General features: G+C 37.0%; 1 protein-coding gene across 1 annotated transcript in view; it reads left to right on the top strand.

Moving 5' to 3' along the window:
• Positions 1 to 753: 753 nt before the first annotated feature.
• The window catches only part of eif2b5 (eukaryotic translation initiation factor 2B, subunit 5 epsilon), a 74300-nt gene continuing 47884 nt past the window's right edge, over positions 754 to 27169 (top strand). Inside the window, exons 1-3 of the mRNA XM_028794832.2 lie at positions 754 to 956; positions 7694 to 7818; positions 15855 to 16040. Coding sequence (XP_028650665.1) covers positions 792 to 956; positions 7694 to 7818; positions 15855 to 16040 — 476 coding nt within the window. The 5' untranslated portion in view covers positions 754 to 791. The remainder of the gene's footprint in view (positions 957 to 7693; positions 7819 to 15854; positions 16041 to 27169) is intronic.

Raw genomic sequence — 27169 nt, 5'->3', positions numbered from 1 at the left:
TGTGAGTTTACATGTGGGAATTGTTTTTCCCCTCAGTAAAGTAAATAATGGTTGACCCTATTATTGAGAAGATGTAAAGATAATTGAACTTACGGATCCGGAGAGATTTGACCATACAATGCAGAATTCTGGTAACTAAAGCAGAGCATTTCAACTCTTACCCATTCAGCATTACCATTTGATGTCAGTTATTTAGTTATTAATAACATTTAGAAGATGATATATAATTTTGTTTAGAAGAATGAAACTCATGTTAAAAAAATTGACCAAATGAGTTTAAGGGTTTAATTTTCTTGATTCTGCTACGCTGAAAATTACATTTAAGTAAACACATCTTGATTATGGATGTCATTTATTTGTAATCCAGCGTGTCAGTTGAATTATACACTAAACCACATTTTTCCGAAAGATCTGATGTTTAATTACTTTGCAAATGTAATATCAACACAATTCCTGTCAACGTTATCCTGCTTTTATAAATAATTTTTGTATCGTAATTTTCTCTTCCCAATTATTTTACTTTAAAATAAATTGCAGCTGGTATAAAATATTTGGTCAGTAAAATTTTAAATTCAGAAGAATGGGGCTGAGTTCTTTTTGTTTCACATTGTCAGAAATCGTCTCAATTTCCAGTTCAGCAAAATTTGAATGCTACAAAAGATTCGAATCCTGAGCTTCTAGTTCTCTCTTTAGAATTAGTCCCTTCTCTCATGCCGTAGCAGGTCGTGCTAGTACGCATGCTCATTTGACGAATCTCCGCGCACACGCACAGTAACACATAGTGTGTGAATATGGCTGCTAGAGCGGCTAAGTCCAGCCGTCCAACTCCCGGTGTGGGAGCTGCGTCAAAGCGGGGTATAGGCGGTCAGGAAGAAGAGGAACAGACTCTGCAAGCGGTTCTCATCGCTGACAGCTTCAACCGCAGGTTTTTTCCGATATCCAAGGACCAACCGAGGGTTAGTTGCGTTGAGAATACTAATATGCTGGTTGACAGCATGCAAAGGCGAGGGAACTAGTGAACATGTGGCTTATTACAACAAATCATCTAACTTGTTACATTCGTTGAATCGGGCTTGTAAGCCTATCTTTAGGTTTGATGATGGTTTCTAGATGTAGTGTCCGTTTGGCTAAGCAGACAATTTTATGGGTGGATTTGGAGTTAAGTAACCATTACAGGCTGATGTTTTCAGATTAGAACTATGGGGTAGTCCACGAAGCACGCTTAGTTTAAATCGACAAACCGGATTGATTTTTGTCGGTTTCAGTGCTACCAAAGAGGATTATGGCATGTCGTGCTTGATAGCCGAGGCTGCTGAGTTCCATCTCTTTGCCTGCACCGTACCAAGTTAAGGATGATTAAAGTTTTAACAGTAACTATAGATCATGTTCGTTAGGCCTCTCAAACATCATCGGCGCAATAGACTACAGTCATGTGCGAGTATCGGCACCAACAAAGACATTAGAGGTTGACTTTTCAAAATACATATCATTCCATAACATTAGTAGACAAAAGTGTTTGAAATAACATTAACATGTGTCGGTTGTATTGATCAATCAGTTATTCTGATCACGGCAAACTCGTCAGTAAAACGGACATTCAAAGTACCCCTTACCTAGATGCAGAATTCTAGTACTTCTGAACTATTCTCCTGTGTTTAATTTTCACATGTTTTAAAGTGTGACATTCACAAAGTAGTACATTTACAAATAAACTGAGCAATTCAAATTAATAAAAAAATTTCAATAATGCTGTTAACGTTTAATTCACATGCAGTTCACAAATTCAGAACAATAATATCATTTGTCTTGTACAGAAGTGGCTGCAGGAGTTACTAAGGACAAACTTATCCTAAAATTTGCAGATGACACACTGTCTTTATAAGTCTTCTACAACAGGCATGTCAAACTCGCTACCATTGGTGGGCCGCTTCGACTGCCATACGTGCGTCAGCGGGCCGCACAAGTTACTGTAGCTTTCTTTCCAATACTGAAAACTTTAAAAAATGTAACACTTAAAGTTTAAAGAAAAGCAATTTATTTCCATACAGTCACCATACAACAGTAGAATTAGAGTCTTAGCCTCTTAGCTAGGTCCTTATTATATTATATTCATTATATTACTGTATATTCATTGCTTATATAGGAGCCTTACAGTGTGAGATTTATTTCTTTTGTCCCGACACTTGGCATCTCTTGACCTGTTCGTCAATATCGGGCTGAAATCTTGTGCAGCTGCAACTTTTATGAGGGATGAAAGGTGCTCAACGGTAAGTCTTGAGCGATGTGGGGTTTTGGTAACTTTCATTAACGAAAACAATTGCTCACAAAGGTAAGTGCTTCCAAACATTGACAGTACTCTCGATGCCAACTTACGGATCTGCACATACGAGGGTGGCAGGTAAGCATACAAGCCTGGCACACCAACTTCGTTGTATTTTGCCTTCAGAATAGAATCTGACTGCACTTCAATTAATTCCATTTGGATATTCTCAGGCGCATTCTCAATGTTGTAAGAGAACAGCGCAATGCCCTGTTTGTGTGAACTGAAATCACGAAAATGCTCACTGAATTCATTGCTCAGTAATTCAAGTTGGAAAACAAATCCTACAACAATCAAATTTTACTTTACTAAGTTTACTTCAAAGTTTATATTGTAAAATAAGCCGATATGCAAAAAGCCACCTGACCCACAATAATTTTACAAACTCAAAATCACAAAAATATGTTAGTAAACAACTCACCAACTTCTCGCGTCCACTTCAGATCTTCAGCTGTAGTCTGCACTAACTGTTCGTTACAATACTAGCACAAAATTACATGAAACTAGAGCATGAAAATATGTGGGCTATTACTACTCGTGATGGTCAGTTCTTCCCAGTGGCCAGTCTCAGCAGCCCAGTCAGTAGTGTAGCCTTAGCAGGGGCGGCTCTAGGCTCGTGGCGGCCCTGGGCAGAGAAAGAATCAGTGGCCCCTTCGCCTGGCCATGTCAATAAAGTATCTTATGCATGGCGGATGGCCACATCCGTTGTGGACACTGCATAGCCGCCTCGTGCTCATGACACGCTTCTATATACGCGTGTCCGTAACTTGAAAACCAAGTGGCGGCCCATGATATTCTCATTATGGCAGAACGTTATAATACTACAGAAATAGAAAAATGGCTCTGAAGCAAAGTCACCCATCCATCCATTTTCTGCTGCAGGGGCAGCTCCCTGAGGAAAGATGTCCAGAAGTCCTTTTTCCCCTGCACCCTCCTTCAACTCCTCTGCTGAGATACCACAGCATCAACATGACTGCTGATTATATCTCTCAGTTGTCTCTTAGTTCTGCCCCAAGATTTCCCCTTGGTTAGACATACTTAAAACACCTCCCCAGTGGCCGTGTCCAGGAAACATCCTAATCAGGTGCAGGAAAATCATCAAAGCGAAGCAATTTTTTTAAAATTTTATAAAGACCTGCATGTTCTTCTGATTTAAAATGGAGGTGATGTGGCTGGGGTTCAGTCGTGAAAACAAAAACCTTAAAACTTACTAAATACAACCATTTGTTTTAAGAAAGTGGACCTTTCCTCATTTATGAGTCCTGCTTGTGATAACAAAAGTTTACTGGAAGTAATACATTTTATCACATTTTCTTGGTAGTATTTTCTTGAGGTCAGGATACATCTTTTCCAGTTTACGTGTTTGCTTGCAGTGGCCATTGTGGGTAGAGTTTTGAAATTTCCCACAGGTGCACAACCAATTTGCCAAATTTCCATAGCTTCAGGTTGCATATACGGTAGATCATAATGTTCTCCTTCGTCATCTTCACGATATAATTGGACTTTCTGGCATTGCTTTGGAGTGGTTCCAGTCCTGTGTTACAGATAGGGCTGAGTATGTGGCCTTGGGGGATGCTAAATCTCGTACCCACACTGTCACCTGTGGGGTCCCACAAGGATCAGTCCTTGGGCCGAGCTTTTTTAATATCTATATGCTACCCCTGGGTCACATGATCCGCAAGCATGGAGTTTCATTCCATTGCTATGCAGATGATACGCAGCTTTATGTGAGACTGGATTCGACTTCTTTTACACTTCCATCAATTCTTTTCTCTTGCTTGGATGAGATTGAGGCCTGGATGTCCAAGAACTTCCTCAAGCTGAACAGCACTAAAACTGAAGCTCTTTTAATTAGCACCCCCCGCCCCCCCACCCCACCATCAACTTCATTCCTCTGTAAATTGGATTTTCCTACCGTACCATTACCCTCTCCTGTTCTGTTACAAATCTAGGTGTCAAGTTAGACTCCCATCTGTCATTTGATACACATGTCCATCACCTTTGTAAAATTGCATTCCTTCATCTCTGAAACATAGCCAAACTCTGTCCCTATCTCTCCCTCTGTGATGCTGAAAAACTGGTTCATGCCTTTGTCTCATCCAGGCTGGATTATTGTAATGCACTCCTCATCATGATCCCCAGCAAGAGCCTTCAAAAGCTCCCACAAATTCAAAATAGTGCTGCAAGAATCCTGATGAGGGTGCGGAAATATGAACACATTTCACCAATCCTTCGGTCACTTCATTGGCTCCCTATTCACCTCCGTATTGAGTACAAACTCTGTTTACTCACAAGTGTATCCATGGAAATGCTCCACAGTATCTTAAGGAACTCCTTATATTACAATCTACTACAAGAAACCTCCATTTTGCAAATACCTACCGCCTTCGCCCCCCTGTGACCAAACTTCGTACAGTGGGTGACTGAGTCTTTGCAGCTGCTGCTCCACGACTCTGGAATGCCCTACCAGAGAGCCTGAGAACACAGCAGATTGTGGGCTGTTTTAAAAAACAGTTAAAGACTTTTATATTTAGGAAAGCTTAATAACAAGAATGCTACTAATTATTATCTTTTTATGTCTGTTTTTATCTTGCTTTGCCTTTGTTTAAATTTTTTTATGTAGCACTTTGAGATTTACTATTAATGTAAAGTGCCCTATAAATAAAATGCATTATTATTATATTTTCATTCATTTGTCTGTGCAGTTCTGTGTCTTCAAAAGTTATTTCTGTTATGACTTGTCACAAATGATGCACAGCTCAAGTGTGCCAAGTGTCTGATACAGTGGCAGATCTATCATTATGGCCAGTGGTACACTACATGCACACTGGAATCCTGTTATTTTCGAGTGAATCATATTTTTTATAAGCAATTTTGGCAGACATACAGTATCCCATGCAGATACTGATTTAAGTACTGATATGCACTCAAATCACATGATAATTTGTTTTCGTAAATGGAGCCTACTTTCCGACTATTACATTTTGGTTTGTTATTTTACATAGCCTATGTAGCATTATTCCTGCTGAGTGGAAGCATAGTGCATGTTGGTGAAGCGTACACTTAACAGTAACTACTCACACTGCATTGCATTTTTATCACAGCTTTAGATTTTTTGAGAAAGCCCAAGCCACCTGCATGTCAACATGAAGTTCACAGGGCCAATCAACACTCACCACTAGTATGTGCTTTCTGTGATGTGTGAACATTAAATAAAAAAAATAATGTACATGAAAAAGGATGGTTATGCAATGCAGCCAAACCACAATGAAATAAATTGATGCACCACGAAACAGTTACTGAATTTTATTGATGATTGTGAGCACCCCTTGCTAAGAATACAGTAAATAAAAGAACCAAGGACAACATTTTTGGATAATTAAATATAATTAGTACTCTTCACAGTTTCTTCTTGGTTGACATTTACTAAAGACCATTATATGATGAGGTAGTTCCTTGTAGCAATTGTAAATCCACTTTTATTTAATATTGTCACATGTAGTGGAAGGCTGTGTGTGATTGCAAGTGTAAAATGTATTTCCAGTGTTCATTGTATAGTTGTCTATGGAACAAAGACAGCAGTTCACATGTAGCCATCAACATTCAGTAACATCAGTAACAGTGCTTGGAGATGACTTTTCAAAGTGAAGTCATGCTCAGCGGCAGGCAATGAGGTGAAGTGTACTGTCAGTCTCCTTTTAAAAAGGCATAATCTCTCAAAAATGTTGGCATTTTGTGTTTTTCTTCCTAAAATGGCACATATGTGTTGTTTTGCAATGTGTGTAATGTCCAGAAGCAAATGAGTACACCAAAACACTCTTGGCTTGAAAAATTGATGCTTTGTGTACATTTTAAGGGCTTGGACCCCTGCCCCATCACCCTCATATTAAAATGTAAGAACTGGCCAGGTTTTTTACATTTTTAAAAATTCTACCCTTTAAAACACAATTTTATGTGGCAAATTAATATATACCATGATTGAGATGAAATAATGTCAGCTTAAAAAATTCCCACCTTATCCTTTAAATGTACTAAATTTGTAGATGTTGTACTCTGCTCTGTAGTTTTTGAATCATGACAGATATTTACAGCCGTCGTTTCTTGTAACTGCTTAAATATCACAAGTGCACAAATGATCATGAATTGCGTTAGTGTGTGTTGGGTCGAAGAATATAACTTTGTGTCTGTGGAACAATTTGATCCTCGATTGTAGGACAGGTCTTATTCAGGCAGCACTTGCTTGGCTAACTCTTGATTTAATGAGCATGCTTTGTGGAATACCCTCCTGGTATTTGCTGTCACATATGTTCATAGGGTTGATATTCATTGTTCATGACTTTTTATTAATAACTAAGTAAATGGCAAGAGCAGATGAAGATCAATGTAACTTGTCAATTCCTATTCACTCAGGGGTTCTTAAATCCAGTCAGCATTTGAAATTTCCCAAAATTTTAATGCCAGCCACATTATTATTAGTACCATTTATTATATTTATATTTTTTTATCAGAATTTTTTTATGCGTGTGTGTGTGTATGTATAAATATATATAATATGTGTGTGTATCAGATTTTTTCTTCCGACTTCCCCTCGCAGAGCTTCTTTTTTGCCTGCTTCTCCAGGTAATGCAGAGCAGTCATTTCTCTTTCAAAATTCTAAGACTTATTATAAATATGATGCTGAGTAATCAGTTCACTTTATATTAATTGTTTTTTGTTCAAAGTACGATAAAATGACGGATGACGATGTTAGCAGCAGTTAGGTCCTTGTATGTTTTAAATCTAATTTTCTGTATTCAAAATAGGCCATATTTGATTACTTGAGTGAGATAATTTGAGAGCAAAACAATAAAATCAGTTTTACATTAATTCTGACATAAATGATGTTAAAGAAAGGGAGGATTTTCAGAAAATGTAACTTTTACTGAACTGATTATTCAGCTAATGTTTCCTGCATTTACATAGGTAATTTGAAAAGTTGTGTTAGAAAAGCAGCTTTAAAGAGTTGTTTCAAAAGAAGTCTCCTGAATAATCAGATTTTACTGGATCACATGGCATTGATACTGTTGATTCATCATTTGTTTCAAGAAAAAGTAATTTTTTGGAAAAGTTCACATAATAAGATAAATTAAGAAACCTGTGATGATCAATACAGGTACACCATTCTTTTAAAGTCTGTGCTGAAATACCCTATCACTCAAAGTTTATGAATCCCATACATTTTTGTTCTATTATTTTAGGGTGGAGGGGTGTGGTCTGCTAGTTTTCTCTCTATGGTCTTAAAACCTTGGAAAGAAAATTTTCAGTATTTACCATATAATGTTTTACAGAAGGAAGCCGGAAACTGTAATTTAATTTTTTACCTCTATTTCCCAGGCACTTCTTCCTTTGGCTAATGTGGCAATGATTGATTATACCCTGGAGTTCCTTACAGCTACTGGTGTACAGGAGACCTTTGTATTTTGTTGTTGGATGTCCAATAAGATTAAAGAGCACTTACAGTAAGTAATGATTTTTTTTTTTTTTAATTTTTTAAACAGGGTCACTAATAGTTATAGGTCCTTTATAGTCTAACCTCTCTTTAACTTATATCAGTTTAGTTCAGTAGCACACAAGCATGACCCATCCCCCCGACCTTATAAGTACAAAATTAATTCTGACAGCGGATGGTGGGATATGCCTTTGTTAATGTCCCATGTCATTTTGCACATGTGAATTGCTGTTCAGCGGTTCTGCAGAACAATGTGGATGATTTGCTGTTTGATCTTCACAAAAAGCATTGAAACATTAGCTTATCATTCTTATTATCTTTTGGAAAAAAATAGCTAAATATATTAAGTGTGTAATTAGTGCTGGGCGGTATACCGGTTCATACCGAAAACCGTTTTTTATTTTTTTTATGATATGGATTTTTAAAGTTCTGAACACTCCGTGGGCTAAGTTTATAACTAGTTTTAATTTCACAAAGACGTTTATCATGTGGTGATTGGTTATGTGGTGAAAGAAAAAGGAAGGATAGGAACTGGGGTTTTGGTAGCCTACGTCAGATAGAGACAGCATGCATGCAATAAAGATAGGCCGCTCAGAAGAACATGCATTGAATTCTGTGTTCGTGTCTCTGACCAGCAGATCACAAACCCAACATTTACACAATATTTAAGTTAAACCTGTGCGATAGCTATTCCTACATCCAGTTTTTTGGAGCCTCATCACACCTGCCATAAAGTTCTCTACACTGAACATACACCTGGGGACCCCTTACTGCGAGGGAGCAGCACTACCGCCTCACTACCGTGCATGTATAATACCTGCTTTAATGCATTTCATCATGAAAATGATATCAAGTATTTATCTTAGCATTCTAAATTTTCAGAAAGCAGGAATATCATGAAGTGAATGGATTCTGTATGGTGATCGCTGTCTTCTCTTAGTGCGGAGGAAGTCAGTTTAAGAAGCGTAGTGATTAACCACTGGGTTGGGGAACGTAACACAAAGCATTTAATGTGCTGCATTAATTTATGACGGGGTAAATTAAGTAATTGATTAAACATTGATTTTAGGAAGATGTTTAGTTTACGACATTCTACTTTATTTATGAAGTAAACTATGAGAATAAAGTGGAAATGTCGACTTTAATCTCGACATAAACAGCGAGAATAAAGTGGAAATGTTGACTTTGTTCTCGACATATAGTTTGTTTTTTTCTTCCCAGTATAGCTTAGCTTGAAGCAAGGTCCATATTAATGCAGTTTGCCTAAATGATGGTTCAGTTGGTAAAGATGTCATCACCAAGTTGCACTTGTTGTATTTTATTTTAATTTGGTGAATACTGTGTAATGCATCTGGGCTTGAAGTCTTGAAGTAATAGTGCAACTATCAGTAATAATACTATTATTTATTTTATTGTTATTATTTATTAGTTTAAATATTATGCAGTTTAATGATGATAAAGTTGTTTAAAAAGTCACTTTAACGTGTCAGTGGACAGAGATTGTTAACATTAACAGAAAGTGTAGTTGGTTTACAAAAAACATTTACTATTTATTCCTTTTCTAAGACATATTCGGTGCAATACAATTTTTGACAAGCACTTCTGGATATTTTACTAAGTCTAAATGCCTCTTTGTATGGTTGAAAATATGTTGTCAAAATTATAGTTTGTTTTTGCAAAATTTGTTCAATAAAAAGGTTCTATATTTTGACTGCATCTGTCATGCAATGTGATACCTTCTCCATTAGTGCCACCTCCTTGAAAACTATCACTTTATGGGGCAATGCAAAACTGTATTAATACTTGTGTACACATTAAAATGTTTTTTTTATGTACAATGTACAATACTCTTGACAGTGGAATAGGTTATTCTTAGCCAGTAATTGCAGTGGAAAATGTGGTTAACATCCACTCATGCATGGGGAAAAAAATACCGTTGAATACCGTGAAACCGGGATAATTTAGAAAAATACCGTGATATAGAATTTTGGTCATACCGCCCACCCCTATGTGTAATGCATTGCTCCACATTCAATTTCACCAGAAAAAAAATTAAAGACTTAAACATACAGTGTTTTACAGGTAAACCCTTTTGCCTCTTCTTCAGTATATCGCATGTTTGCCCAATTACTGAACAAGCTTTGTCAGCCTTCTCTTTTAACCTTCACTGTTTATTAATTGATACACTAGCTTTACTTGCCTGGAGTGATGTGACAATGGATGGTATTATTTAAAGGAAAAAAAATGAAAAGCCAGTAGTGAGATGCCCGTTTCAGGAAAATCTTACACACATTTTATAAAGGAATGTTCTCTATATTGAAAGAGAAGAAACAGAGTTTTTTCCTTGAAAAAGACATCCGAGAAACATTATGTAGATGGAGATCACACTTCCACATACTTAAAGAATAATTTCAGTGTTTTTCAAGTTGAAGTTATTTCTGTGGAATAAGTGGATATAGTACTTTGAGTGAACTTCAAGATCACCTCGGATGCATCTTCTAGCTGCTAGAGTCATTCAATCTTGATGCATAGCTGGGGGAAAGAGTTGCATACTTGTTGCCTCTGACCTCAAGTGTGTGAAGTGAGGTGGAGCTGGATGGCGTGCATGAGTGGGCAGAAGTGCGAAGCAGCCAAGAGTACACTGAAATTCTGAAATATTTTTTTGCTTTACTGAAGCTTATAAGTGATTGTAAGTGTGACTTTTTCTTTTACTATTGCCTAGTTGTCTAAAGAACAGAGAAATCAATTCATATATGCAGATTAGAATTCAGTAATGAGCTCTTGGTGATGACGTTTCAAGATGAATCCACCCCCTTGGCCCAGAAAGATGCTACAGAGAAAGGCAATTCACAGAGAAAAGTGCACAGCGGATCTCCTCCTAAAATTTTGCTTTGTGATTAGTTTTTCCTTCTTAGAAACAATATAGATATGCTTCTTTTGCAATGTGTATGTAATCTCAAGATCAAGGTCTCAGGATCAATCCTTGATAATATTTTTACCTTGGAAAATGGCCATATTCAGTCGATTTTAAGGGCTTTTCTATTACCTATGGACCCATATACCCTAAAGCCCCATTATAAATTGCATGAACAGACAAGGTATTTATAAACTTTATTAAAAATGCTTCAGCATAGAACAGAATTTCAAGTGGCAAAATAAGGTCATATTTGAATATAGCAAGCTTAGCCTTTAAAAAGAACAATGACACAGTAAGCCCGTTCATCTATCATACTAGTTTTTGATAAGAAACAGTTCATCATCTGGTGGATAATTTTAGAACTACAAGAGTCTTGAAATAAATACAGTATATGAAAAATTAGATGCCAAGACTTTTGGGTAGGGGTGGTGGTTATGTGTTGTTTTGGTTTAAGAGGACTTGAAAAATTAATTTAAAAAAAAAAAAATTGCATAACTTTCTCCAAATTGTTTATAGGAAGGCCTCTATTTCAGATCTTAACAATTTCTTAATTAGCCAATCCTTGCTATCAATGAAACATATTACAGTATTCTATGACTAATTGTTTTAATTTTTCAAAATTGTTTTAACTTGAACTGAGAAAAGTCATTATTTATTTACAAATAAATGTCATCAGCCTGAATAACTGGATTTCTTTATGTTTAGAAAATAGGCAATATAAGGATTAGATATACTGTTGTACGCTGTGCCTTATTCTGTGACTCACTGACCAGAGACAACAAATGCACATTTATGCAGATGCATATTTTGGAACCATTAAAGTGATGTAAACCATAAAAAACAAACGAATATTACAACCTGTGATTTGTGAGGTAATGAATTAACATACAATGGAAGCTCAAAATAAAATAAGGGAGGCATAACATAAAAATGGTTGAAAAAACATACTTTCTATGAAAATTCTTGAAATTGTTACATTTTGGGGCAAAAACCTTTCCTTTGCTAATATTTCATATTATTAATGAGAAAATATACTAGGTTTATGGTATATATTGTACTGATTTTCAGTCTTTAAGGCATTTTGAGAAGATATTAAGATATATTGTAATGTTTAGGTCACAGACTAGCAAAGAGAGAAGAAGGTCAGTCCAGATTTCTTAAAAAAGATCAGTTTTATTGTCATAAAAATAATTATCCAAACAGGAGCTGTCACTTCAGCACTCTTAGAAACCCCAGCATGTATGCAGTGAGTCTGTCGTCATCTTGCAGTCGCTCCTTTCTTAGATTAAATGAGTAGATGGACTTCATGCACAAGTAAGAAAACAGCAAGTGAACACTTTGCCAAGTCAGCGGCCGGTTTTCCACATCAACCAGCGTGAGACATACATGATACATGGTGATCCTCTGAACCTGAAGTTGTGGCAGTCAGGCAGTCCCTGCCTATGTTAACAAAGTTTGGGCGCACAGAGCAGTTCAGGAGTTGTCAGGATCTCAAAAATTTCACAATATTGAATGCTGCAGTTTTGTTCAAAATAATTGAAGTATCAATTAAAGTTCTTATCGCTCAACCCAAGGTCAAATTCATTTTAAGGAGCATTTAACCATTCTGAACAATAAGTCTTTTTTTTTTTTTCCTTAGATGAAAGGAGTTACTGTTTTTGTTCTTTCATTTACAAGGACAGGAGTAGTGAAATACTATTTCTTAAAGGAAAAATGTTTACTGCAAATAAGCTACTGTACAATACTCTGTCCTGCTCTTATTTTTGCATTTGCTTTCAAACTGCATGGTTGCTCATCAGATCTTCTGGCCATTGTAATCTGAAAGTAGCTTGGTCTGTGATGGTTGTTTAGTACCCTTTTTATATCTTCAGCTTAATGTGCATTATTATTATTTTTGATGAGATGGAGTCATTTAGTCTCTGCTCAGTAAAAAAGCACTGATTCTATAAAGTCCTCTTTATCAGCCTGGATTGAACAGACAATACTGTAAATACATGTAACTGATATGGTAATGTGCTCACTTACTGATTCATTTAGGACTGGCCATTTGGCTGTATGTTAGCCACAAAGTGTACAGGTCATTTTAGCTAAGGCTCTGTGAGTTTAGTGTGGGTCACCAGTATGCATACTTTAACAGCCGTTACAAAGTAGCGTATACTGATGTTCGAGTCTACATCCAAATGCTGCGTATGTGTAAGGCAGTGTTTCTCAAGCACTGTCGCCCCACTGGTGGGGCATGGATTTCCGTTGTTGGTTTGCAAGTGTGTTGTGGAGAGTCAGCTGAGCCAGTGTTTATCAACAACTGGGTCGCAACCCAGGTTGCCGCCGATGGTTCTCGAAATGCTCTTATTCGTTCATGAGTGGATTGTGGTGGATCCCCTTAGCAATTGGTAGCACTGCAAGAAATGTTTCCCTGTTTCTAAGTGAGCTTATATCATCAAGTCATGCTCGTTTCAGCAAGCAGGTGGTTTACAGTTGCTGCTAGTGGTTTGTCTGTGAACTTAAAAAGGCAAAACTGGGTCATAGGACCTTAAAGATTCAGAAACACTGGTGTAAGGGAGGAAATTTCGGGCTGACTGCATTAGCCATGTGATGCGGCGCTGATCAAAACATATCTTAAGGGCCCCTCCAAGAGTCAGAAAACTTGCGAGACACTGTGAAATAATATCGATAATAATGAAAAACGTACTACTGCGGCTGGTGTTGGTATTATTAACATACTGTTTTCTATGGCCCTTACCGTAAATACAAATTGCATTAACTCATTTGGATTTACAGTATATTGGTGCATGACTTTTTTTATAATTCTGTTTAGAAACATTAGTTTTTCAGATTTGTTTTTCTGGTGTTCATGCTTTAGATACGGAATATAATGAGTAATTAGTAATAAAATAAAAAAAACAAGTCCTGGGTGGGTCGGCACCCTGCCCGGGATTGGTTCCTGCCTTGTGCCCTGTGTTGGCTGGGATTGGCTCCAGCAGACCCCAGAGACCCTGTGTTCAGATTCAGCGGGTTGGAAAATGGATGGATGGATTAATGGATAAAAAAACAATTTTAAGTATATTCTTCAGCATGCAAACTTACTAGCTCTGCTTTATTTAATACATTATAGATATTTTTTCAAGCTGTGTGGCATGCTTTCAGCATTGCTTACCTCCTTCCACATATCTTTGACTCCATATTAGAATGTTTTTAAAATATTTGCATGTACAGTTAGGTCCATAAATATTTGGACAGAGACAACTTTTTTGTAATTTTGGTTCTGTACATTACCACAATGAATTTTAAATGAAACAACTCAGATGCAGTTGAAGTGCAGACTTTCAGCTTTAATTCAGTGGGGTGAACAAAACGATTGAATAAAAATGTGAGGCAACTAAAGCATTTTTTTAACACAATCCCTTCATTTCAGGGGCTCAAAAGTAATTGGACAAATTAAATAACTGGAAATAAAATGTTCATTTCTAATACTTGGTTGAAAACCCTTTGCTGGCAATGACAGCCCGAAGTCTTGAACTCATGGACATCACCAGATGCTGGGTTTCCTCCTTTTTAATGTTCTGCCAGGCCTTTACAGCAGCAGCTTTCAGTTGCTGTTTGTTTATGGGCCTTTCTGTCTGAAGTTTAGTCTTCAACAAGTGAAATGCATGCTCAATTTGGTTAAGATCAGGTGACTGACTTGGCCATTCAAGAATTTTCCACTTCTTTGCTTTAATAAACTCCTGGGTTGCTTTGGCTGTATGTTTTGGGTCATTGTCCATCTGTATCATGCAACACCGCCCAATCAGTTTGACTGCATTTAGCTGGATTTGAGCAGACAGTATGTCTCTGAACACCTCAGAATTCATTCTGCTGCTTCTGTCCTGTGTCACATCATCAATAAACACTAGTGTCCCAGTGCCACAGGCAGCCATGCACGCCCAAGCCATCACACTGCCTCCACCATGTTTTACAGATGATGTGGTATGCTTTGGATAATGAGCTGTTCCACGCCTTCTCCATACTTTTTTCTTGCCATCATTCTGGTAGAGGTTGATCTTGGTTTCATCTGTCCAAAGAATGTTTTTCCAGAACTGTGCTGGCTTTCTTTAGATGTTCTTTAGCAAAGTCCAATCTAGCCTTTCTATTCTTGAGGCTTATGAGTGGCTTGCACCTTGCATTGCACCCTCTGTATTTACTTTCATGCAGTCTTCTCTTTATGGTAGACTTGGATATCGATACGCCTACCCCCTGGGGAGTGTTATTCACTTGGTTGGCTGTTGTGAAGGGGTTTCTCTTCACCATGGAAATGATTCTGCGATCATCCACCACTGTTGTCTTCCGTAGACGTCCAGGTCTTTTTGTGTTGCTGAGTTCACCAGTGCTTGCTTTCTTTGTCAGGATGTACCAAACTGTAGATTTTGCCACTCGTAATATTGTAGCAATTTCTCTGATGGGTGTTTTCTGTTTTCGCAGCTTAAGGATGGCTTCTTTCAGCTGCATGGAGAGCTCCTTTGACTGCATGTTGTCTGTTCACAGCAAAATCTTCCACATGCAAGCACTGCACCTCAAATCAACTCCAGGCCTTTTATCTGCATAATTGATAATGACATAACGACAGACTTGCCCACACCTGCCCATGAAATAGCCTTTGAGTCAATTGTCCAATTACTTTTGAGCCCCAGAAATGAAGGGATTGTGTTAAAAAAATGCTTTAGTTGCCTCACATTTTTATGCAATCGTTTTGTTCACCCCACTGAATTAAAGCTGAAAGTCTGCACTTCAACTGCATCGGAGTTGTTTCATTTAAAATTCATTGTGGTAATGTGCAGGACCAAAATTAGAAAAAAGTTGTCTCTGTCCAAATATTTATGGACCTAACTGTACAATATTTGTGATGCTGAATGAGTTTTTCTTCTGTCGTAATTTAACTTGATAAAGATCGGGATTAATAAAGTATCTATCTATCTATCTATCTATCTAAAGCTAAAAATCACATTGTGTTTCCTTTAATGTTTACTTACTGTTTAAGTTGTAAAGGTAGCGTTAGTTTGAGAAACAATTTTTTTTAATGAATTTTAATTGTACTTTAGTTGCCTCAAGCCTAGACCTACTGTTTATGTGTTTTTTTACATTTTTGTTTTAAACAGGAAATCAAAATGGTGTCGGCCTACCTCCCCCAACACAGTGCATATTATTACATCTGATATGTATAGGTCTCTGGGCGATGTGCTACGTGATGTTGATGCTAAAGCTCTTGTTCGTTCTGATTTTCTGCTTGTCTATGGAGATGTTGTATCAAATATTGATATCACACAAGCTCTTAATGAACACAGGTGAGTCTTTTAGTCTTCATTTAAGAAGTCCTATTTATGTAAGCTTAATTAGAAAGCATTTAGAGAAGACTTTCTATATTGGAAGTCTTTTCCTGTACTTCCTGATAATTATGCTTTGTCTTCCACTAAGCAGGCCTGATCAGCATTGCTACTGATGTGTGACTTCAGTATTTTAAAGTATCAACAAAAATATCCCCTGTAAATTCCTAATATGATTTAAGCAATACTGCCCATCCCAGAGTGTTCATTAACTTAAGCTGTGAATATTAAACTACCTGCTGTAAATATTTCCTTATAACTTGTACCCCATAGTTGTGGCATAAGTTCAGTAGCTATTTTCTTTACTTGTTTTCAGTCATTCTATTCTAATATGAAGAACATACTTGTACACTGCATTTAAAATTAGCCTCACAGATGGGCTGTACTGCTCATAGGCTGTGCTATACATCGTACTAATAGGTGCTTGCATTAGTGTAGATGCAACCTAAACATAGATAAAAAGGCTTGTCTTGGAAATGTTGTGTGAACATGAAATGTGGAACTACAACCCAATTCCAGATAAGTTAGGGTAGCATTGCAAATGCTAATAAGAACTAAAAGGAGTGATTTGTAAATTCTGTTCACCCTGTACTATATTGAAAACACTACAGCTACACATTACTGATGTTTTACCTTGTGAATTTAATTGTTTTTTGAAAATACACACTCATATCAAATCTGACTATAACACGCTTCAAAAAAGTTGAGACAGTCAAGTGTTTACTAGTGTGCATTAGGGATGTCACAAGAACTGATATTTCAGTACTAATTTGGTACCAAAGTTGTGAAAACAGTTACCAGCTCTTTTACAGTATCAGTATTATTGAGAATGTTGGTAATGCACTCATGCATGACTGCAAGTAAACAAACTACTTCGGAAAGCACAGAAAAATCTGAGGAAAAACTGCATACTGTATAAAAATGTCTCACAGAAGTAATGCTACAGCACCACATCAACACATGTTGAAAAGAAAAACAACAGTGCAGGAGAAATTCAAGCATTTGAGTGCAGGAATTGTACTTGTTACTGGAAAAAAAAAGTAAAACATACACACAGAGTCTCACATTATTGCCACTTTAACCCCATTATGGAATTAGTTCAGAAACAGATTAGTGCTTGCTTTGAGAGTGAAATGACATTACCGATCAAATGAGGTGTAATTGTGTAACTTATACTGTCACGGATTTGTAAGAGGAGATGAAAAAATAGATTAATCAATTTTAATAGTGTCCTGTGTGGTTCCAATGTCTGAACAGAGGTTTTACATTTATTATGTGATTGTAATGAGCTTATCCATCTTGTTTTGTAGCCAATTCAGTTCAGGGATGCTGAGGAGGGGGGACCGCACACACATCCACAGTCACATATGTAGAGAAATTTGGGATATGGGAGGATTGGCAGCACTTAACATTTGTTACAAGTAAACACCGAGGCAAGACTCAAACGAAGTGGCTGCTTGGCTTGCCTACAGTAGTGTTGACTAGGAAATCCATTCCCCGACGGGTTTATCCATTCCCGGGAATTCCGCATTTCATTCCCGGGAATGACACGGTGCACGGGCATCTCACATGTAAACGGTTTTAGAACGACCGACACTTATTTTTAATAAAACTACTGCAATATGTTGACACAAATAAAAGACTAACCTTATCTACAAGCAGTTCATGCTGTCATATAAGTACATGTGTCTTTAGTTGCAGTAATAAGAGCGTAGAAAGCACAATGTCCTCACAGGTGGTGCAGTGGTAGTGCTGCTGCTTTGCAGTAAGGAGTTTCTTGTCATCATTCTGTGATGGCAAGTTTCTTGGCACAGATAATGCGGATGCAACAGACTGACACATTGCAATTTCAAGTTGCTGTTCAAAGCTGTTGTCTGATGAAGTGGAAGCTGCAGCAATGGTGCCACCTTAATTATTTTCAACTATAACTCTGCTATTTCTTGATTGAGTTTTACACTTTTACACGCTGTATATGCGAGCTTGGCCATTCCCGTTTTCCCGGGAATTACAGGGAATGGATTCCCTAGTGTTGACATAAGTTTCTCCATCTATTAATACTAAACAAAATTAATTTAGTGTTTCAATGCTTTGAAGGAAAAGAAACATCTCTATTAATATGGCATGTACTTAAAATCCCTGCTTTATAAGAGCCAACACACCGTGTCCTACAGATAGTGTCTGTCTTACATGGGTGCTGGTTTCACACATAATCCCTAAAACAATGAGGTGTAATAAAAATATCCAGGCCCCCTGCATTAAAGTATTTCTGCATCTATAAAGGAGAAAAACGTAGATGAGATTGTGTATCCTGACTTGACACTGTGATGATCCAGTAAGCCACACAGAAGCTGCTTTTCTGGGTAAGCCCACAGCTGTTTATTGGCTTTTTATTCTGAATGCTGTGATATTAACTGAACCCTGCTGCTCTCCATTGGACACCTCCAGAATAATAAAACAAGCCCACCTTTGATCAGCCTGCCTCTTGCCTGCTTTTTTTACCTCCCATATCCCAACCTTTTGTGGTCTTACTAACTGACCTGTATTCCCCGTGATCCTTGTTAGGACAGTCAGCCATAAAAGCAGCTGTGAAAAAGAACGTAAGCTCTTACGCAAGATGTGTGCTGACACCACGCTGTGCTACATTAAGTACTTATTTATTCTTTTTCACTTGTGGCACCTCTGCAAATCACAGAGGGTTTATGCTAGTGTTGTGTGGGTCTTGTAGAACTCAGCTGGTGACCCTGAGCTGCAAATGTATAGTGACATATATTTACATAGCAGTTGCTTGAGTACTGCTAGGGTTTTTTTTTTTAGTTGCTAGAATTTGTTCTTGCTGTGTGGTCATTCCTTTAGTAATAAAATATAAAGAAAAAAATGTACATGTATAATGCATATAATCATTGGTTCAGTGGCAACTGGGCAACAGTCAACTCGGCAAAAAGACAACTCGGCGAAAGACAACTCAGTGACATCCTTTACCAGTTAGGTAATAGTTAGGTTCAAAGAGAATTTATAATTATATTTAAGTGATTTAAAATGTTGAAAATAAATTTTTATAATTGACGAACGAACTTTATTATGCAGATGGAACAAACTCTATCTTACATTATCTTCTGCAACCAAAATTGCTAATCCTTTATATAAACTAGGGGACTTCGCTCGCCAACCCCCGTGTTTGGTTTTCCGGATAAACACTTTTAAGATTTTTTTTTCTTTGAATTGTTGCTATTTCATTAGTTTCACTTTTATTTCAGAACTTTGTTAAAAACAATATTTGGAATCTTTCGAGTCCCAACATGCTGAATCTTTTAAATGAGGTCCGTGAGACATGTGTTTAATGACTTTGTAACATAATTCAGGATAGGTTTCTCTGTTTGGAATATCAGCACAGACAAAACGATCTACATCATCACCAGTTAATAATTTTTTTTACAAAGTGACCAATAAATGCATGTGAGGTAAACTCCGTTTTTTTAATTCTCTGACTTAAACTTCAAAGCCTTACAATATGTACATACTTCTGACATACCACCTATGTCCATATATTCGATCTCCATTCGCCTTTTTGTTATTTCTCTGAGTAATAATTTCTCTTTGTGCTAATGCGATGTTTACTTTCTTTGTTTTGACACTTCGTTTTTTTCTGCTTTCATATTCTGTATCTTGCTCTGCCTGTGTTTTGCGCCTATGTTTTTTTTGAGTCTTTTGAATTCCACTGTTTTCATTATCTATAACCTGTTCTGCATGTGTTTGGCCCCCTTGTTTTTTAACCTCTTTATGACGTTTTACTTTGTTTTCAACTCTTTGTTTTTTTTTTTTTTTTTCTGACCTTACTTTCTCCTGCTTTTTTTCCAACGATACCTGGTCCGTGGTGATTATTTTCTCTTTTTTCAAGTAATAATTTCCGTTTGTTTGCGCTACTGCGATATTTACTTTCTTTTTTTTTGATACTTTCTAATTTTCCTGCTTTCATATTATTTAACTTTCTGTGCATTTGTATCTCACCGTTTTTTTTTTTAGCCTTTTGAATTCCATGGCTTTCATAATCCCTAACCTGCTCTGCATGTGTATAGCGCCAACATTTTTGAACGTCTTTATGAAGTTCTTCTTTGTCTTTTAATTCTGAGCCCGGTTGGACGTGCTTTTTTTTCAATTCCAATTGTTCCAGGCTGATTATTACTTTCCTTATTTTCTGAATTTGCACCTAGATTATTCTTCTTTTTTGCATTTTTTTCTCTCCAACGCTTTTGAGTCTCTTTTCACCGTGCTGTTCTTTTTTCTTCGCTTAGTCGTCGACGTTTCATCTATAATGTATTGTCCTTATACGCTTTATATGGTGACCTGTGAGTATGGCTTAAGGAATATCTTTACTCTCAACGTATTGGGACTCTTCATAAAGCAGGTGATTCTGTGGATTTTCTGGCGCCCTACGTTGTCATTTAAATATCATTAAAAAATCTCTTTGAGCCTAACTATTACCTGACTGGTAAAGGATGTCGCCGAGTTGTCTGTCGCCCAGTTGCCCCTGAATGATAATCATTAACTTAAATTAGGATGTATTGGAATATTTACTTATTTTTAATTGGATTATTCAAACCTTATTTTTTGGTCAATTTGATAGTACTGTTTTGTAGCAGTCCCACAAAAATATGAAGAATGCAGGTAAAAAACCCACTCAGATAATAAATCAATCGGTTATTTTGCATTCAGAAGAAATGTGTCGTCTATGCACACATCTGAACTATATACTGTGTAAGCACTGTATTAATAAGAACTGTAAACTAATAAGCAAGTGCTTACAAATCTCATAACTCGGAGAGTAAACACTTTGTAAAGGGAAAAGCAATTAGATACTTCTTTATAAAAACACATGGCCTCTGCTCAATATCACTTTAAAGTTCTATGCAGTAAAGTGTCTGTATTCTAACATGCACCTTTTGAGTGCTGTGTTTAAAGACCGCGTTTGATCAAAACATGTTTTTTTGCGATTCCTTTGAATCTATATATGTTTATTTCATTAGCATTTCTATCTTGTTGCATATTTTGTAGGTATTTATGAGTTTAGAGAGGTAAGAGATTGACCACAAGCCCTTTAAAGAACCTGTGTCTTTGTAGATGATGAGTCAGAGAGTCTCAAAAAGGCAGCAGGGAGACAAGCAAACAACACAGAGTGAGGCAGTACAGAGCAGTACTTTACATCAGTGTTATGAGCAGGAAATTATAGAGAGCCAGAGCTCAAATCTGGAGCTGCTTAGAGGTTCTACCTTTGTCCAGAAACTGTTCCATAAGCTTTATGACCTTAGTCTTGGAAAGTCTTTCTCTTGTGGGGCGACTGGGATCTTTTCCTGAATAAGATCAAACATAGTTGCGTAGTGCGACAGGAGCTTACACCTGCAGCTAAAGTCACTTCAGCACTTATGTACTTTGTGAGCATGCCCGTGTCAATTAAACAGAGGAAGCTCTGCAGTCTACTTGTGACTTTACGCTGTTAGGTAAATAAATTAAGGTTGATAACATTCGTTCTGGCTTTTATATAAGTAATGTATAAATGTTTTCTTATAAAGACCATCACAAAACATCATCACAAACAGGATACCTTGGCAAGCTGTGTAAGTCGTGCTGTTTCGAAGACAGGTGTTTGGCAGACTGACTGGCAGGATGACACCAGACCCGTTGCTGTATCCAAATGGTGCCATCTTTCGCCTTTATGCCTGGTGCAGCTGCGTTGTTCTTATATGTGAGTGGATGTTTCTTGCAAGGAAGGCTTTTGTTCTCTTTCTCCGATATAGAACCCTCATCCTCATCTGAGTTCACCATAGCACTGAATAAAATAAAACTGAATACAAGTACCATACATTTATACTGTGTGTTATAGCCTCAATTCAAATGTATATTTTTATTGTATAACTAGACATTAAGCCCGTTACAATAACGGGCGCTAGAACAGTAGTGCATAAACATTAGTAGGAACAGTCTATATTAAATGGCAAGGGACCTTAATATTTTTGCAAGAAGCCTAAAGTAAAATAATAATAAAAATAAAATAGAAACGTATATGACAATTCAGTAACTATAATTAATATTATATTTATCCTCTCCTCTGTGGCTGTTGATTGATGTGTTGTGTCTGTTTGAAGATCTCTTATCCTGCCCCTCTTTATTTTAGCTTGTTGCTGACGCGGTGATTTTCGTTCATCCGCAGTAAGACTTGCTCTCTTAGCTCTGTGTGTTTTGGCATTTTTCTGATGCTCATTTTCCTCTTCTTCAATAGATCTATTTGCTCGTCTTTGTCTTTAACTTTTAAAAAAAAAAATTTATGCTAATTTTCCTGTTCTTCTATAGATCTATTTGCTCTTCTGAGTGTTTCTCTTTTAGTGTTTTTCTGACGCTCATTTTTTTTTTCTTAAATCGATCTATTTGCTCGTATTTTTCTTTGTCTTTGTCTTTGAGCCTTTCTTTTGTTGATGTTTACTTGCTGAGCTGACCATTCTTCCAGGAGATGTTGCTTATATAGGATTTGATTGTCTGTGTCTTTTGTCCTACTTGATGTATCCTTTTTTTTGGGTGGCATGTTGTTAGTAGATAGTCACAGTAATATAGGCTTGTATGTCCGTAATATTTTCTCTTACAGTAATACTGGCTTGTGTGCGGCTGTAATATGCGTCACTGTATTGTGTGGCTTTAATGTTGTCTCGCAATAATACTGGTTTGTATTTCCATAAAATGCCTGTAATTTTCTCTGACAGTAATACTGGCTTTGATGTCTGTAATATGCATTTAATTTTCTGTCACAACAGTGGGCAATCAGCAGGGTCTCCCCAGCAACTGATGTAATGTGTGGCGTGCAGCTGATAATCGTGCCTGTGCTGTCTCTCCAGCAAGTACTGTGCAGTTCCCCAGCAAGTATTTTAATCTGTGCTGGCGTGCAGCTGATTATTGTATGTGTGGTGTCTCCCCAGCAACGGATTTTATGTGCACGAAAATAAATCTACTTTTAAAAGTCATCCTATTGTAATATCATGAAAATTCGTATATTTAGGAAAACCCCTTAAACGACTGACACTTTACCGGGCCAAGCTTCTTAATCGCAAATCTGACATCCTCAGAGTGAACACTTGCACAACAACAAACACTAATCCCACCTCTTTGGGGAAGCTGGTCTCTGCATCTCAGTACCCGATTGGATTTTTCGTGCGTTATGTTTTAGGTCTTACCTCATTTACCGAAATCTGATTGGATCGGCCGCGCGATATTTTATAGGTCCCGCCCTCTCTGTCTTGTGTGATGCGTCAGGCGGCCTTTGAAGCATCTGCTAGAGGCCGGTGACTCTGCCACTCATTCCGCCCTTCCCTGTACTTCCGCCTTGTCTGTAATATGCGTTGAAGAGTGCCCCGCGCATGCGCTCTTCACCAGAAGACACACACACACGGACACATGGATGCACACAGGGGTTTTATTAAAGAGGATAGTAAAAATATGAGCAGCTCACCACTCAAAACGTTAATTCTGGAAAGCAGTGAGGATCAAACTTGCGATCTGTTGATTATAAGTCAGCAACTCTTACTGCTGTAGTACCAAAGAAGTCGTTCCAATGACATACCATACACTAACCTGATTTCTTTTTCTTTGGTTATATTCGTGAATAAAAACTCACTTGTTTTGTTATACTTCTACATTTTGTGAAAGTGTTTATTTGATATTTGGACTTCCGTCTTCACACATCACACATTTTGTATATAATGTGCATAGGGTCGCTAAAGACCCAAGGTATATAATAGTGTATCCTGAATGCTACAAAAAGTTCAGAAGTTGGTCTTGCCAGGAGACATAAAACTGAGTGCTGCAAAATTGTCTGAAAATGGCCGATGCAGACAGTGAATGTGACCCTCTACAGTGGTGGAAAATCAATAAAACTAATTTACTTTGAGTGCATCACCTTACAAAGAAATCTTTGTATGTTACTGCAACTATTGGGCCATTAGAAAGGGCATTTTACATAGATGAAAACATTTTACGTGGCAGTGAACATCACTTAAGACCAACCTGTGACAGTTCTCGGAATACTGAGTTAATAAAAGCACATGATCTCTACGTCAGCACTACAAGCAGTATTTTAAATATTTTAAGTAGTGTCCAGTAAAAGTTAACTATAGTGTAATTTGGTGAATGCTTTTATTACAATGTCTGCAAATATTAAGATTGTTTTAAAGAATAGTTTATTTCTAGAAAGAAAATTTGCTTTTATTTACTTTATCAATTATAGTTTTTTGACTGGTTACATTTTGAAATACTGGTGAAATTTTGAAAGTTTGCAATACAGTAGACCCCCACAAAGACGCGGTTCCGGGTTCACGCCCTCAGTCGTCTGCGGATTTTTCCTTAGAACCTACATAATATTTTTAGCGGACACCGCAAATATCCTCCGCAATTTTTTATGGCTTTTTTCGTGGCAATACTGCATTGTAGAGAGAACAGGAAGCAACCGTAGAGGAAAACGCGGCTTGGGATGGTGAGCGTAGCCAATCCGAGAGCGTACTCTACTAGAATTTGAAACCTGTACTCCCAGCAGTCCCTGCAGTGGCTCCGATTGGTCTTCTGCTGAGGGTTCAGGGCCTGTTGGGGTCAAAGGATGTCAGAGTGGCTTTTAAAAATGGGGCCGGTGACCAAAAGAAAAAAAAGTTTTTGTAATTTGTGTTTCAAGTTCCTGTCTCTCTGCCTGCCTTCTGTTGGGTTACCTGTACTTATTCGTTTTGTCCTGGATTGTTTCGTGGTTGGAGTCTGGATTGTCTGCCGTCTGCCTGTGTACATGAGGACTGTAAGTGGATTTACTGCTATCCTACGAAGACAGGAGCGCCCCTGAACCTGTGGGGGTGTACTGTATACCTTTTTGATAGAGTTTACTGATGCTAGGGAAGCAAAATATTATTACCTTTATTAACATATATTTAAATATTGATAAATAGTGTTATATCGTGATATATTGGGTAACTATTGTGATACTGAATTTTGTCAGTTTCACACGGCACTAGGGAAAGATTTGGAAAATTTAAGCACCATGAGTTTCTGTCATTTGCATTTTGAATTAAAATGACTCATCTGTTAAATATTACTCTTTAGTAACATTTATTATCCAGCTAATGATACAAATATAAAATTTTGTGATAAAAAATGTTACAAACCTAATGGACTGGCTCACTGACAAACCAGATTTTAAAATAATGTTGTTACAGAAAAAAGTACTTTAAATAGTTTGTTTAAATGGAAACATCCAGAATTATCTTTGAAGTCACTTATTCAACATACAAATGGTTGAATTTTTATATTTAGTATGGGGTTTAGGCAGTATTTTTCAGTTACTGAACAGGAAATGTCAAAGAATAAATTTAAAATGTGCACATGCTAAAATAAATTAAATAGTTCATGATGATATCATTCTTTATGAACCCTATGTTAATCCCCATAAGATTATAAACCCCCATTTGCTGTTACATTTTTGTGGGGGATTCTCCATCACTACCACATATTAAATTCAAGCGTTGCATTTTATTTTAATATTTATGAATGCCAATACTTGTTTATGTAAATAATACAGTAGTTGTAGTAACTACTTGAAGGATATAGCAGCATTTTAACCCCGTTGTGAGTGTTAAATTGTATATATTTTGTGTTGTATTACAGAAAAAGACACTATTTTCCTGACAAAATTAACCATTTATGCATTGTTGTCAATTGGTTTTTGCAGTACTTCTTTGCTGCACTAAGGAAGTGATTCAGAGTATAATACCAGATATTTAAACCGAGTTTAAGATAATAGTGGCTGTGCTGCATTTCGTTTCATTTGATAGCACACAGTCACAGTGTGATGTATACCATAACATAAGAATTTATACTTAGTCCATTCCCTTATGTAATGAACAGTTTAAGCAGTTTTCATGAAGGAGGAGGAAATTAAATAAATAAAGATTTGGTTTATGGCCTGAATTTTTTCAAAAAATTGCTTGACTTGTATCTGGATTTTTTTCTGTATTTACTCATGTTTTGGGGACACAATTTTAGAAATAAATATTTATATATGTATTTCTGGTAGGAATCTATTTTTAAAATTGCTAGATCAATATAAAAAAATAACACAAGCTAGATTCATGAAAATCAGTACGCATGTAAATATCATTACCCCAAGTGTGGATGAGCACACATATGTGAATTGCAAGCGGTATCACAAGTGTTAAAACAAAAAAGATACAAACTGTATTGTTGTGATGAGCATGTTATCCTGAAGATAATGGGTGCAGATCGGGTAATTGACAGTGAATTGACTAAGAGGTACACCAATTTGTGCATTCCACTAATCCCTGGAACATTCCTCTTACATCTTGCAAGCCCAGGAGGGTTTCCAAAGACAGGTGGAGTGTCTTAGGGCTTTGGATACATAGAGCATCAAAGAAGATAAGGAGGGGTTATGGAGAGAGGCAGGGTATGGTAAAGTGGAAGACGACCAGGACACTGGAAGAACTGATGCAAATTCAAAAACAGGGCAAGAATAGTAGTAGCTAGTTTCTGTAACTGTTACTTTACGAGGTGTTTCCTGTAGCTATAAACAGCAAAAAGGTGATTCATCTGAAGATAAGGCTGAGGATTATCCATCCATTTTTTAAAATCACTTTATCCTGAGCAGGGTCGTGGGGAAGCTGGTGCCTATCACAGCAAGCATTGGGCACAATGCAGGAACATTATCTAGAGAATTTATTGTTAAATAAACACGCCTAATTTTGTGCTCATCTGTCATTCGGTCGGTGTGTGTATGTTGGTCTTCATTACAGTATTATTCTTGATGTTTTTGCAGTATGGCAACTTTTACTTGCAGCTTACAGAAATATCCTACCTTACTATGTTTCCTTCTACTTCTTCTTCTTCTGCTGCTTTGAATATTATTGTTATATTTGTGGTGTAGCTTAGTTTCAGTATACGAAAAATACAAAACACCATCATGAGTAACAATTTGTATCACAGGTGTTGTGCTATCTATCTATCTGAAGTCATGACATCTTTTATTATCAAACATGAACTCTCACTTCTAGCTGGGAATAAGT

The sequence above is a fragment of the Erpetoichthys calabaricus genome, chromosome 2, assembly GCF_900747795.2.
Source record: "Erpetoichthys calabaricus chromosome 2, fErpCal1.3, whole genome shotgun sequence".
Lineage (NCBI taxonomy): Eukaryota > Metazoa > Chordata > Cladistia > Polypteriformes > Polypteridae > Erpetoichthys > Erpetoichthys calabaricus.
This window is presented reverse-complemented; position numbering and strand designations above follow the sequence as displayed.